The sequence below is a fragment of the Anastrepha ludens genome, chromosome 6 (genome assembly GCF_028408465.1).
Source record: "Anastrepha ludens isolate Willacy chromosome 6, idAnaLude1.1, whole genome shotgun sequence".
NCBI lineage: Eukaryota > Metazoa > Arthropoda > Insecta > Diptera > Tephritidae > Anastrepha > Anastrepha ludens.
In genome coordinates this window covers 1,065,522-1,080,427 of record NC_071502.1, presented here as the reverse complement: position 1 = coordinate 1,080,427, position 14,906 = coordinate 1,065,522, and the positions used below count along the sequence as shown (strand labels likewise).

At 35.3% G+C, this 14,906-nt stretch overlaps 1 protein-coding gene across 4 annotated transcripts; it reads left to right on the top strand.

Annotated features, from left to right (window-relative positions):
* Positions 1-2,999: 2,999 nt before the first annotated feature.
* On the top strand, positions 3,000-14,780 carry LOC128866845 (putative ferric-chelate reductase 1 homolog). Of its 4 annotated transcripts, none has more exons than XM_054107854.1 (11): positions 3,000-3,140; positions 8,818-9,163; positions 9,525-9,682; positions 9,873-10,198; positions 11,345-11,496; positions 11,567-11,723; positions 11,968-12,194; positions 13,489-13,732; positions 13,806-13,918; positions 14,020-14,157; positions 14,224-14,779. In XM_054107854.1, exons 2-11 carry the CDS (start codon positions 8,858-8,860, stop codon positions 14,350-14,352), a joined length of 1,950 nt encoding a protein of 649 aa, XP_053963829.1. In that variant the 5' UTR covers positions 3,000-3,140; positions 8,818-8,857; the 3' UTR covers positions 14,353-14,779. The 4 variants fall into 4 exon arrangements, with proteins under 4 accessions (XP_053963829.1, XP_053963833.1, XP_053963832.1 ...); XM_054107858.1 differs by having other exon boundaries at positions 3,002-3,140; positions 14,038-14,157; positions 14,224-14,775; XM_054107857.1 differs by lacking the exon at positions 3,000-3,140 and adding an exon at positions 3,151-3,246 and having other exon boundaries at positions 14,224-14,780.
* The last annotated feature ends 126 nt before the right edge of the window (positions 14,781-14,906 follow it).

Sequence of the window (14,906 nt, the reverse complement as noted above, 5' to 3'; positions counted from 1 at the left end):
TTCTGGAAACGGAAGCTGCATTTGTAGATTAAATATCTTCGAAATTATAGCCCAATCGAGTCGTTTAGTTTGCGTCAAAATAGGAAGTGATTGGAAAATAAATACCATCGCTTCCCCCTGAAGGCATAAAACTTATTCTTGGCAACTACATAGCTTTCACTAATAGCGTTTTCTTGTTTCGTAACAATGCTTCAATTTATTTTTCCCTTCGTCAGGCTGTCAAATTTTCATGGACCTTCCTCAGCATATTCATAGGCTTGTGTTCTTTTCTCAAAATGTTGTATACTGGTAAAAAAACAAGCATCATTTTGTGCGCTCTTGAAAAGTGGCAGCGTGCGAGCAAAAGTGATTAATACTCGTATTTATTAAGCAATACACACGCTCTGGATCTCTGAGAGCCACAGACTGAACTCGATCTTACTGTCGAGCTCATTTCTTCTTGTGTCGAACCACTCCATCAGCTTTAGCTTAGTTAGAATGGTAGATTGGTATGCTGACCAGTGACTTGTCAGGAGGAACTTCATATACAGCGGGGAGGCTGAAGCTTTAGCTGTCCAGATAGTTGAAATCGTTGGATAGAATAGTTTTCGGTTTTGTTTCTTTCTTACCGGCAGCTTTTAGTCTCGGAGCCTTCTGGTGACAAAGCTGAAGCGGTGGCGGATTTAACGGGTGGCGAAAGAGACATTGTCGACTGGGCACCTCCCAAAAAGTAGGAGTCAGGGCTTCCAGGAACTAGACCTTTTTCTAAAGATCTGGTTGCTTTCATTGACGTGTATTTGGAGTTTGTACCTGTAAAGAGAATTATGAGCAGCTTTCCTGAGGGCTGCAGTGTATTTTGGGTTTAACTTTCTCTATTGGTTCAGCTAGTGTTGGGTGAGTAATGAGTTCTTTAACTGAAGGCATATTCAATAATTTTAGTATTCTTTACATTAAAAAATCAGTATCATCGTCGCTCAATTACGAATCGGCAATGGGATTATATTCTGAACAAAAAATAGGACGATGACTCAATGTTACTTTATTTGTTATGTCTGTATTTATGATTAAAAAATACAGAAATAGCTACGACTCAATTCATTTAACTATCAAATCGGGCCTGTTTTGATAAAATGCCGACCGCGCCTTTTCCCTTAAGTCCGCCACTGGCCTGAAGCCAAACCTATCCTGTTGATCCCTAGGCCCTGCTAAAAGAGGTGCCAAGTTGTCACGTTGTCTTTTGGAGCTGGGTGTTTGCGGTGTTCTCTTACTCTTGACCACGTTGGAGTCATTGCCCTCCTAGTAAGAGAGCTACCTCAGGAGTTTTGTCCTCCATTTGAACCCACTCAGCCCAGCCCTTCTAGAATCATCCAAGCCGGCGCAATGTCCATGTATCATCAAAGTTGGAGGTTTGCCTTATCTCCAACTACCCTTTGCCGTTTTGGAGTCGGAAGATTCCTCGGATCAGAGTGCCTTCTCAGGCGTGAATTGTACCTGTCTGATCGGTGACTTCTAGCTGCAAGCCAATGCGCACACTGACGCATGACATCTTGGACTATGAGGTGCTAATTCTTGGTCTGTTTGCGAACAGTACTGCTTAGAACAGCACCAGATATCGGGCTGAAGCACCACTTATTGAGCGATAGTCTCTCTCGGTGTTTGAATCCGTTTTGAAATTCGAGTAAGCCAGGACGAGTTGCCTGCCCCAAAAGTGGTATTACTGTATACAAATATGCTTTCCTGCAAAGTAGACCCAAACGTAAAAGCGTTACGTAAAGCACATCCGATTATCGCGAGTTATATACTCGTAATAGTCGCGTTCTTTCGCAACTGACCTGCGGAAGAACGTTGGAATTCCCCTATAATTTACATATAAATACATAGTTACCTCACAACACTGGCGTCATTGTAGTTCTTCCTGAATTCCTAATCCCTGAATTTTCTCAAGTACTTTCCTGCGGCCATTCACAGAAGTGTCGTTTGTTTAGCACTATTGAGCAGGTCACGCTTTATTCAAACCGCTTATGTCAACTTGACTGGCTTATTTGTGTGTTTGGTTTCCACGTAATTCGCTAAAATATCTTTTGTAGGTCGGTTGTAAAATAATACAGGTACCAATGCATTTGAATAGTCGAGCAATTTTCAATATTTGTTGATTTTCATGAAAGGATGCCAGCGTTTATCGGTTAATCGGTTAAGTACGTCATCTGATATAAACAGGTTAAACGTATTGATGAGTTTATTAACGGTAAGGATATATAAAAATATTTTTACCAAGAAATTTGTTGTTTTTTCTAAAAAAAAAGTTTGGTCCTTTAGGCCATTGCTCTCTTGCAGTTTGTCCTTAAGGTCTTTTGTGCTGCATATACAGCTACTCTTATCTAAAAACTTTGCAAGCAATTATTCAACTCGTTATTCAGTATTTAAAAGGAAATACATTTGTACTACAAAGAGTGGACACATTCGGGGTGCACCATCTTTTATGTTGGTATGTAAGTGCTGAATAACTTTGTCATTTACCAACCGATCGACGCAGGAAAAAGATCGTAGTTTGTAATTGCTAATAAAGGTGGCCATTTGATTGATAGTTTTAATAAATTGTAAATAACCAAACCAAATAAAAATACCTCACCTATACAGATCAGTTTTTTTTCCAAGCTATTCAATATTTTCATACCAACATAAAAGATGGCACACCCTGTACTATAAAATGTTTTTCAAAAACATAAATGCAAAAAAAGAAAAATATTAAATATATATTATATAAATATAAAAATAACAATTTATGTATGAGCTGATGCATAAGCTGCTGGTGATAGCAAAAAAGAGTCAGCATTTCTTTTAGATATTCTGAAATTAAAATATGAGTATGTAGGTCTAATTAAATATTTTTTGTAATTTGTTTTTATGTACGTATTTATTACTCGTGCATAATTTTCGTTAGTAAGAACACGCTAAAACACGTTAACATTAACACGACAACGACATTCATACAGTCGGATTCACAAGCAAGTTAGATTTGCGGTTAATTTTTCAGTCTAAGCGGGTCGGGCAACTTGGAGTTGTCTTCAGTTTGAGGCGGTTTCTCGTCGCGAGTGGATGAGCCAGTTAAAAAGCACAGAACTTGAAAACTGACAAACATATATTCAATAAAGCACTTGAAGGTGCGTAACGTAAATAAATATTTCGTCGTTTTATGATTAACATATGCACATTTTTCCATACATCGATATGTTTAAATTCGCGTTCAATTATCAGTTATTTGGAGAGGTGGACTACTTTCTATAAGAAATGTTTTGTGTTTAATTTAAAATATGCTCCATATACACTAAAAACAAATATAAAGTGAATTTGATGTACATGTAAACATACATCATTGTGTATGTATAAATTCAGCTAAACTTAAAACTAACATTTTCAGAGTTTTTGTACACAATGAAGTTTTACCACGCCCGAGCGTTTAAGCGTGCAGAGTGTGTAAGAGGGGTATTTGCAAGTATATTTGGATTCGAGTTGCATTGCCACATGTACATATACCTATATACAATGTACGTACATCGGGGCTTTTGGTGCAAACGGTCGGTATTGTTCCCTACGGTAATGCCAGAATAGCTGTTCTTGTTTAAAAAGGATTAGTCATGAGAAAAATCCAATGAGTGTTACTTTTTAAGAAAAAATGATTAAGCAAGTATTTACATACCTACATATGCACGCATGTGAAAAGTTCACATATAAACTTTTCAATAAACTGGTTTTGAACTTTTTCTCACTTCTCCAAGTCTGCTATAACTGCGATAGTTGTCACAGCGTTGGTCGATCTCGGCTTGCCCGAGAGTTTTCTGCTCTCGCTAGCTTTACATATGTATATGTATACACATTTAAACAAACATATATATGTGTTTGGGTACATTCTCCGGTGTATTCCGTGGTACATATTGACGTGCTGTATGGGCTAATTCAGTTTGGCGGCATTGACAAAGAAAAATAGCACAAAATACATTTAACACCTGTTCAAAATGACGCCATGCAAATAAACTACATACCACTAGCCCACCCATGCTTACGTACGTACATATATGCTTATGTACGAGTATATTTGTTTATTGTATTTTATTTCTGAAATCATGGGAATGTAATTATTTGATCTCGTATTGTGTCTTAAGTTTGGCTGTATTTTTCGAGAGCAAAATCTTGTGCTCATATAGACGTACGACGTGTAAAGGAATAAAACGCTAATACACGTAATAGTAAAAAAATACTGTTATACTTAACAATCTTGACAGATCATGGTAACTTGCGCCTAGTTCTATTTATGTACTTGTATTTTTCTTGCAAAATGAGGGACTTGCTGAAACATATTCTCAGCAGAAATCTCTGAAGGCAGTTTGGTGTTAAAAAACGCTAGGAAACATTTTTAATTTAGCCTTACCTAAGTATGCACGCACGCTCATATAAATGTTTTATTGTATTTATATTGAGCTAAAAAAAACACTTTTTGTGGGGGAAAAGTATATATTTTTTAAATTAATCTTTTATACCTCAATAAAGAAAACAACTCTTAATCTTTTTACGAGTGCCTTAACGTTTTAACCAAATGCGTGCTAATACACGTATACAAATGGACACACTTTAAAGCTACCATGGGCACATACCCACATATATTTATAAGTATGTATGCATGTTGCCCATTTGCATAAGTTTACCTTATACAAATGCGGTCAAAGAATTCATAATTGAAGCAATCACGCAACCTTTTTCACAGAACTACAAATCGATAAAATTAGTAAAGTACACAAATATTCTATAGGTATGTGTGGATGTATGCATACATTCATCTACTTTCGAACGATCACATTTTTTGACAAAATCGAAACCAAGATTTGACCACTTTTTCAGGTGAAACACTGAAAGTCCCGATTGCTATGGAAGTTATAAAAGCTGTAACCAATTTTTAATTTTTGAATAACTCTTATTTTTATACAAAAAAAAATAATTCATTTTGGTAATTTGTACAGTAAATTATTAAAAAGACATGTTATGACTTTCACACAAAAATGGTTAAATTATTTTTATATTGTTAAAAAATAACACAATTTTACAAAAAATAAGCAATAAATGCATTGGAAAAATGTTATTATTGGATACTCCATACAAACTCCATACAAATAATTGGCCATACACTTTTGTTAGGTGTTTTGCCGAGCTGCTGCTCGTGTTTGTATTGTGCATCTTGTTTTTCCACAAATGGAGGGACAGTTTAAGCCGAATCTAAACCGCAGATATTTTTTATGAGAAGCTTTTTTAAACCCAATAAAGAGTGTAAGCGCCAGTTATAAGTATGCACATATATTTATCATTCCTATTATATATGTATGTGTACATTATTATTTGTTATTATTATTATGAGGGGATTTAGCACTACGATCTGAAAGATCTATTGTGCCCCATTCACGGATCCAGATTACTTCTCTGAGCCCAACTTCCTCAATAAATTTTAGTATTTGCCCTATTTTATTGAGTATTTTCTCCACTGGTAAAATAAGTTTGTCCTGGTGTTTGCGCAGCTTATGTATCAGTGCAGGCACGATGACAGCACATATTTAGCCGTTTTATCTTCCTCCCTACAGAATCTGCATGTTCCGTTGGAGTATATTCCCAGGTTAGTAAGACGATAATTCATTCTACAATACCCTGTCAGGATTTCTGTGATGCTTCTAAAACAATTCCTATTTAATTTCATACAGTCTTTAGAGAGAGGAGAAATTACCCTTTCCTATGCCAGAAAATGTTTATGAGCCGATACATGGGTAGGCCGCCACTTTCTTCGCTAATTTATTTGCCATTTTGTTCCTAGCGCTAGAGCTAACAGGATACGTACCTAGTTTGTCTGGCCTAAGACGTCAAGACATTCCGGCATCAATTTTGATGTAAGCTTGATTGCTGTCTGGATATCAGTAACGATAGCTATGTTATGCGTACATACGCAAACCTTTGCAATTTTGTTAATGTGTTTATTACTATTTGCCTCGTCGGGAAATTCTCTCAGTCTACTGCCCCGTAGGAAATCATAGGTTTGACTATAGCCATGCAGATGTACCGCAGTAATTTTGGTGTACATCCTCAACTTTTCCCTACATTGAATAATCAAATAGCCTTTCTAGCCATCGCTTCCATGTGTGTCTTCCATAGCGACTTTTGGTCAAGAATTTTACTTCCCTTTGAATTTTTATCACAATTCCATCTAAGTAAATTAGTTTAAGATTTTTAAGTCTATATTTTACTGGGAATGTTACGATGGTCGTGTTTACTGGATTTATGTTCAGCCCCACCTTATCACACCACCATTTAGTCAGCTTTAACTCTAACTGAATTCTATCATATTATAAAGACTCTTTTCGTAAATCGATCTAGAATAGAAGTTGTGCCAAACTAGCTGCTTAGAGGCGGTATTGAATCTTTCTCTATTCCAATCGAAATGCTTTCAACCATCTACGCATTTTCACGTGACAAGGCTTTATGAGATGACACTAGTCTGAAGAACGTTGGAACACGTTCTCCACATTAAATTCTACAGGGAAGCAAAAGAGAAATCTTACTTACTCTTATGTCTCAGTTTCAATAAAGAAAATATGAACATGACATTTAAATTTATTATTGTTGTTTTGTTTTCACAAATTTCATTTCTGTTTTTACTATACATATATGACTTAAAAATTTATTAAATGCACATCCATTCCACTACTTATCCGCCACGATGACTCAAACTAACTAATAACATAGTGCGAGGAGAAACAAACTACTGTCAAAAGAGAGAGAGACGTTGTGTGAGAGAAACGTAATCTGTTTACCTCACTTTTCAACTTGATAAACATAATATAATTAGAAGATTCAGCAGCGCTGCTAGGGCAAACTCGATCCTCAACTCTTCCAATCTGTAGTCGTTTCGCTCTAGTTCAGAGATACTATGGAGTATGTAGAACTGGCCCAATATTTTTCTGCAGGGTACATATAAGTTGAAGTGGCCAACTTTACTCGTAATTGCGCTAATGAATATTTTGTTGTTGCTTGTGCTTGTATACAATTTTTACTACGACCAATCGACATACAACCATACTATGTACTTTCGAATTTATAAAATATGTAGAAATGAGTAAATGCTTTTTAATTCATTAACATTTCAATTCATTGGACGCTAAAGTGATTGGAAGTATGCGAAATTGTATACTATTTGATCTTGAATAAACTTCAATACCTCAGCAAAAAAATTTTCAAGGCAATCGCGATTAGATCACGATCTTATGGGATTAAATTATGTAGCGATTTATAGGGTAAATATGTATGCGTATATGGTGAGTAATTGTAAGTCGGAGCTTTTGAGCACTGAAAAAATGTCAACTATTGTAAAAAATGGTATTTGGAGACTTCGTTTGTGACTACTTTTGCACATAAAATATACCTTTGACCAAATATAAGATATGTATATGTACATGTATGTATGGGTATTAATTTAAATTCTGGCGACCGACTTGACTGATCTTTTAGACTGCTTTAGTCCTATATATGTAGGTACAATAATATACATACATACTTCCAGGTTCAACAACATATACGAGGTTTATCCAAAAAAGGTGGCTATGTTAATTCCATTTTCGAGTTTTTTGTTTTGTTATGTTGGTGCACAAGCCCCAAAATATATTGACGGCTTTTTGAAACTTTAGTTTGGTTTTGCCAGATATAAAAGTTAGGTTACACCTATTTACGACTGAAGCTACCCCATCAGCGTCAGAAGCTGTCAAATGACGTCAATTTTGATAAAAATTTGCTCGAAAGGATTATAACTGATGGCGAAACTAAAACCCTGGCAGTGCAGTGGAAGTGGTCAGCAGAATCAATTCCAATAAAAGGACGCCAAGTTCGGCGAAATGTGAAGATTTTGTTCACTGTGGCGCTTAGTGAGTAGATATTTGCCAGAAGGTTGTAGTGTCAATAGAGAATATTACCTTGAAGTGCCCGGAATTGTTGAATAACTAGTAATGGATTTCACATCATGATAATGCCAGCTCATACACACTTGTTGGAATTTTTTGTTAAAAAACACTGTAATCAAGTCTAAAGCTGCAATTTGTGGTGTCATAACCGTAACAATAGCAATCCAACAAAACATATGGGCATCACTGTAAACGATTATACATAGGTGCCGCCGTATGTATCTATTGAATTTTGATTTTTCGTCGTAACCGTAAGCAGCTGTGAAATACTTTACATTTGTTTTGATATTTGCGATAAAAATTTGTATATTAGATTTGGCTTAGTGGAAAATCATCCGTGTTTTTATGAAAAAATACAAATGTTGTCATTAATCCTATTTCAATATCAGCTGTCTATGGTTACGACATGGCTAATCGACAAATGCTGTAATATTGCGGCCATACCGTTACGGATACGGCACCACTTATTGCGCTTAAGTCACAAAGTTGAAAAGAGTCATAGAAGGCCAGAGATTTGCCATGATTGAATAATGCATCATTGGGCTAGAAGTGCTTTGAGGATCAGAAGAAATGCTTGAAGAAGTCTAAGAAGATATTGATGCACAATAAATAATTTAAAAAAAAGCCACGTATTAACAAACCTCGTATATTTGCCCATATATGTATGGTATATTTTCTACATACATATGTACAGATATATACTGCAAAAATGTTTATTTCAAACTCAGTGAATGAATTTATGTAAATATTTTCTTGCATACATATATACATATGTATATACACATGCATGTACGAGTGCATATTTATGTACGTTTGTGATTACTGATATATGTATGTATGTTTTTTCTTGCAGATTTTAAGACACAGTCCTTTAGTAATAGGCTAACTAGAAGATGTTCAGTAATAGCAGGCAAACAATGGCGCTTAGTGTGGTACTAATCGCTATACAAATGATATCATGGACACCAATAATGAGTTTACCTCAAGGTGCACCGGAAACGGTGTGCGACACAATGTTGCCATTTCACGGTGGAGGCATTCCGCCTTCTAGTTCTTTACCGCCATTTCGAATAGAAACGTCTTCGTCAGCAATTGGTCAGGGCCAAACGATGCGTGTGGACATTGTAGGCGTTCCACCTGGCTTAAGTTTCGGGGGATTCATGATACAGGCACGCAACCGAAACGCACCTCATCAAATTGTAAGTCATTCACATTCATACACACATATTTAAATACTATGTGCATACATACATATATTAGCAAGTACACTTCATATGATACTATGTGAAATACCATAAGTTTGTATGTACGCATTTGTGCTATTAACTTTGGTTTATTAATGGGTTTATTGACATGCCATATATGCAGGTAATTAATTAGGTAAACATTTACGTTACTTATAAATGCACTGTATCAAAATGTTAAATGTAGTTATAAAGTATTTAATTCGCTTTTCAAAATTCAAAATTGACATTTAGTAAAAATTTTACCTCGTCTGATTTGTAATAGTTAAACGCGGTAATTAAGTAATCAAGTAGTGATTTTGTATTCTGCTTCTAGGTTGGACAATTTAATCCTCCATCAGACGGTCGGGCCAAACTAATGAACTGTGAGAACTCAGTTGGAAATTCAGCAACTCACACCAATGCGGGACCAAAGCAGTCCGTTAGCTTAGAGTGGCAGTCTCCAGTTGACTTTCTAGGAGAAGTTGTCTTCAAGTGCGTTTTTTATTGTTTCCAACTTTTTAATTATAATATTTGACCAATCCACATGATAAATGTTAAAATTTAACCACCTGTCACTTCTAAAATTCACTTTAAAACTTAATGTCATACGTAGCTTTTTAATATTTATGATTACATTTACGAGTACACACATACATATATAGTAGTATATGTCTACTTTTAGCGCAACTGTAGCTCAAGCCTACGATTCATTTTGGGTCGGAATACCATCCAGTCCTGTGCAGGTTGTGCGGCGAGAGGATGCCGCCACTTATCCTCAGACCACCCGACAACCTTATGCTACACCTCCTCCACGTGGTATTTACACACCACAAACAGAAACACCGACGGCAACAGCACCGCCAGAAGACCCATTTTATTCCGAATGTGGCCGTAGTAAAACTTGTTTTGGTCTTCCGAATGGCTGCATCGAAGACAAGTCCTGTAAATCCTTATCTGCGATAACGGTGCGCGGTGATGTGTATGAATTTGAAATGAAATCGGGAAGTAGTGAGTATTTACTCCTTATTAAGAAATGATATCACTATTTACAATTTCCATAATAACTTGGGAACTGATTGCTGAAAAATACTGAAATTTGGTCAGAGCAATCATTAACTTAATATTTACACTATATTCTAAATGAAAGTACCAAAACCATCCATTTGTGTGAGGTAGGTTGCTATCGGCATATCGCCTAGATTTGATGATCTTCCCGGTCACTCAAGTGAAACTTGAAAAAGCTCCTTAGTGCTCCACGAAGCATGCACTGCTTCGCCAGCGGTGCCTTTTCATGGGCAGGAAAAGCTCCTCAGATCATTATAATATATTAATTATATTAATAAGCTATAAAACTGCATACTAAAATTTTTTTAGCAATCCATTTAAAAACCGTGTAATTGTGATCAAAAGATTCGATGGATTTTGTTAGACAATTAGTTGTACTTTTATAAAAAAGTAATTTACATTCAAAAAAAAAAAAAAAAATGATCAAAATATTATGCGCTATCGTTTATCGCGGGTTGTATGTGCTATTTGAATTTATTTTCAGTTTTGACAATTTACTTTTTTTTTTTTTTATGGGGCATCAACGAAATTGAAGCTTTATTATAGTTATTATGAAGCTTTACTTAATTACAATTAAATCTTTTTCTAAAATCAAGAGTGTTTCTTGAATTCATTTATCTTTCCAAAGAGCGAATCGAATTCCGAGATTGGGGTTTTAGATTTCTTAACAGACTTATTTTTAAATGGTGAAATATAAGCCAGTTAAATTATAAAACAAAATACGAAATTTCCTCAAGAACGTTAGGTGGTTCTTCTGCTCTCTAATGTGTGCTGTGCGACTTGACGTTGTCCTACGAAACCTCCGAAAAACATGACGGTAATGCTCTTGAAAGACTGCTGAGGTACGACCGCTATTAGAAAAAAGTTTCATACGTTTTTGAATCGTAGTCACGTACAAACTCGCATTTCTATTAAGCATGACATAACCTATTATGTAAAGACGCCATTCGTTGTCCGTTTTGCATTAGGAGAGAGATTGCGTTGCCAAATTTTGTTTATGTTTGTCATTGAAAGTCTATGCCACGGCCCAAGCTTACTTATATAACCTAGCCTTTTAATTACAACCTAACCATTTCCATTCGTTTATAGATGGGGCCGCCTATATTGCTTTGGGACTTTCGGAGGATGCTAAAATGGGTGAAGATTTGGTGACTGAGTGTGTACCACAGAACGGCCGAGTGAATTTATATTCCTCCTATACATCAGGTTCACCTAATTATGGTGCCAGCAGAAGCAACGTGGTAAGCATGTACATGTATTATAAAGTAATTTACTGCCTAATAACTCGATAATTTTATTTGCATCTTTAAGCCTCAAAATAACGCGCGCTTGCTTCAATCATCCGTTATTGATGGGGTTATATATTGCAAAGTGCGTAGAGAGGTTATTACTCAGGTGCAAGGCAAAACATTTGATTTGCTAAATAACAAATATTACCTCTTGCTAGCAACGGGCACAGGACTTAAAGGTTCGATACTTGTACTGATTTTCACAATGGCATTTTTTGAGGACTTAATTTTAATGCACTGGGACTTAATGCATGCTGCCATTTTTACATTTTGCTGTGGTTCAAATTGAAATGACCCGAAATGATACGTGTTTTCATTAGATATGACTCTCTTTGTCATAAAAATGTCCTAGTGGAAATCAGTCATTATTTTAAGTTTTTCTAAGAATATACAATTTGGCGAATTGTGTTTTATATTCTACAGAAAATAGTGTTGGATATCACGATATTGGACGTTTGCCCTCTGCTGGCCCGATAAACTTGGCTGTGGTTCAGGATTTATCTGGATCGTCTACACTATTGCTACGGTTACATGGTGCTTTCATGGTGGTGGCCTGGATCGGCACAACGTCGTTGGGAATTCTATTAGCGCGTTATTTCAAACAAACTTGGGTTGGCAAACAGACATGTGGAAAGGATCAATGGTTTGTTGTAAGTATTACAAAATATACACATATATGTAAATCTCACACTGATCTGCCAAGCGTCTCAGCTCAAATCTTTAAAAAATCGGCTTGATGCCATAAAGCAGCTCTTCTTTATTCGTTTTTGAAAACTACATTTATACTATCAACATACAAATTTATATTATTACTATTACTAATATATTATTTATTAGAGCAATGTGAAATATTAAATTAATCAAGTAAGTCTTTTCGGACTTGACAATTATGAGTTTTCGTTCGCCAGACTTTTCCGAAAAACGAAATTTATACGAGTATGAAATATTAGATGAAGTAAAAAATATACACGGCGATTTAAAGTTGATGAAGAAGAAAATTAACATTCGGATCAAAATGAAAAATTGGAGCAGCCGGCCAAAAAAAATGTGCTGCTTATGGACCCAGTGCAGTATCGAATGGATGGATGTATCTGCAAAGTGGTGACTTTCAATTCATTTGTTCTGGTAATATGGACGTTGAAGATGAGGCACACTCTGTTAAACCAATCGTTGAAAATATATGCAAAATTATAGAAATCGTGGAAATCGGATAGTCACGTCTGCCCTGTTGCATTGCACAGGAAATTAAGATTAACGAAAGACTTTGATCTAAATAAGTGAAAGAAAGTTTAGAACTTTTGACTTTACTTCATATAAAATCTTAATAGTAAATTAAATAAGTGTCAATTTTTTTTATAAAAATTGTGTTATTGTATTGCTCTTTTTGAATAAGTGAAAAACTTATTTTAATCATAAAAATTATTTTGAGGTCTAGTCAAAAGATAAAAGGCGTATTATCAGGCCCTAGGATTGACTAACCTCATCGTCGACGTTGTGATCCGTAACTGCAAGCAACTGCATATATGTTTGCGTTTCTTTTTGAATTAATAGATGCATTACACATTTGTATGTCGTTAAAAAACACGTTTTCCAACTTAATAATGAAATACTTCTTCGGAAAAAGACAAAACTCACAAAAAGTCACAAGTATTTGCAAACGTTTTTTAAATTACCGGAACAATTTAAGAATTATTGTTAAGAAGAGCATAAAAATATTGTTAACCACTTTTTTGAAGTTAGAATATCCAAGCTACCAAGTTTTTGCAAACTGCAAGTTTATAATTTTGATATCATTTTCTCAGGCACATCTCAAAATATACTTTTATTTTGTATGAAGAAAAACATTATTTAGCAAAAATAATTATTATGTTATTGTATGACCTCCTTCTTGACATTGTGAATATTTGTATGTACGTAATGTATGCATATGTATATGTATTTTAGTGGCATCGTGCTTGTATGGTCACTACCTGGTCACTGACAATTGCCGCTTTTATTATTATATTTGTTGAAATTGGAGACTGGTCATCAGAACGCAATCCGCACGCTATTCTTGGCACTATAACGACCATAATTTGCTTCATTCAACCAATTGGCGCTCTCTTCCGCCCATCACCAAATTCCAAAAACCGTCCTCTTTTCAACTGGACCCATTGGCTAGGAGGAAATCTGGCCCACATTTTATCGAGTAATACTTCAAATGTTTTGCTTACGAGCGCATAGTTACATTTATTTGTATTTTATAAAATTATTATTTATAGTTGTAACAATTTTCTTCGCTGTTAAGTTAACCAAGGCAGAGTTGCCTGAATGGATGGACTGGATTCTTGTAGGATTCGTGGTGGTACATGTAATCGTTCATTTAATTTACTCAGTAAGTTGACAAGCAATTATGCAAAGATTTTTTAGTGAATTTCAATGATAGTTGTGTCTTAGCGTTCCTCCTGCATCGGGGAACATTGATTTAATTTTAAGATATTTTTGTGTATGCAGATTGCCGGATGCTCCTCAGATCGCCAACATACGCAGCAAGTCAATGCTTTTCAAATGAGTGACATGGGCCACCATGGTATGCGCAATGGTCATAGGATGGACCACAAAATGGACGCACCGGTAGACTACTAAATTCTGTAAATTTGCATTAATTCAAATCACTAACATTGATTTGCCTTGTTTCAGTATGCCGCTTTTCGCAAGGGACTTCTAGCAGCCTACACTGTAGTTCTGATACTTTTCGTTCTTGTATTGGTGGTAATTGTAGTGCTCGCACCTATCGAAGAAACGTTCAATAAACTCACCAACAACTGAACAATAATTTGATCCATATAAGGATCGTTCAACCTAACTCAAAATGCAAACATTAAATACCTACAGATTCGCTCAAGTCTACAAGACGTTGTACACATGTATAAGTGCTATGTTCGATCTAATTCGAATTATTTGTTTATGTAGTAATTATTTGTGCATGTACCTCAAAGCATTTCTAGTATAAGATATTACCATTTTTACGTACATACATACATATATCGAAGTTGTATTATTTCAGTTGTTTTACCACGAGATTTCTTTTATATTGAGATAATTTATTTCAAATAAAAATATTTTGTACGAAGAAATTACCTGATTGGTTTTAGGTTTGAAAGGCCCAGTGGAATCGAAATGTTTAAAGTAACAATAGGAATTATTAGAGACAGTGTATGGATTGTTGCATGATAAAATTATATTAAGATAGAACCACGTTTAGCATTTTTGATGCGTGCAAGCCATTTGGCCTCATTACCATTTTTTGTTTTTTAGTTTTGTTTGGTCATTTAAATAAATTGTAAATCAGAAATGAAATATTGGAAAGTAAACATTTAGTT

Bases quoted from the DNA above. Each gene is read 5' to 3' on its own strand.
- LOC128866845 (XM_054107857.1), top strand. From the start codon at position 8,858: ATGTTCAGTAATAGCAGGCAAACAATGGCGCTTAGTGTGGTACTAATC. The intron at 11,724-11,967 runs GTTCGATACTTG...TATATTCTACAG, and splicing joins AACGGGCACAGGACTTAAAG to AAAATAGTGTTGGATATCAC. The intron at 14,158-14,223 runs GTAGACTACTAA...GCCTTGTTTCAG, and splicing joins ACCACAAAATGGACGCACCG to TATGCCGCTTTTCGCAAGGG.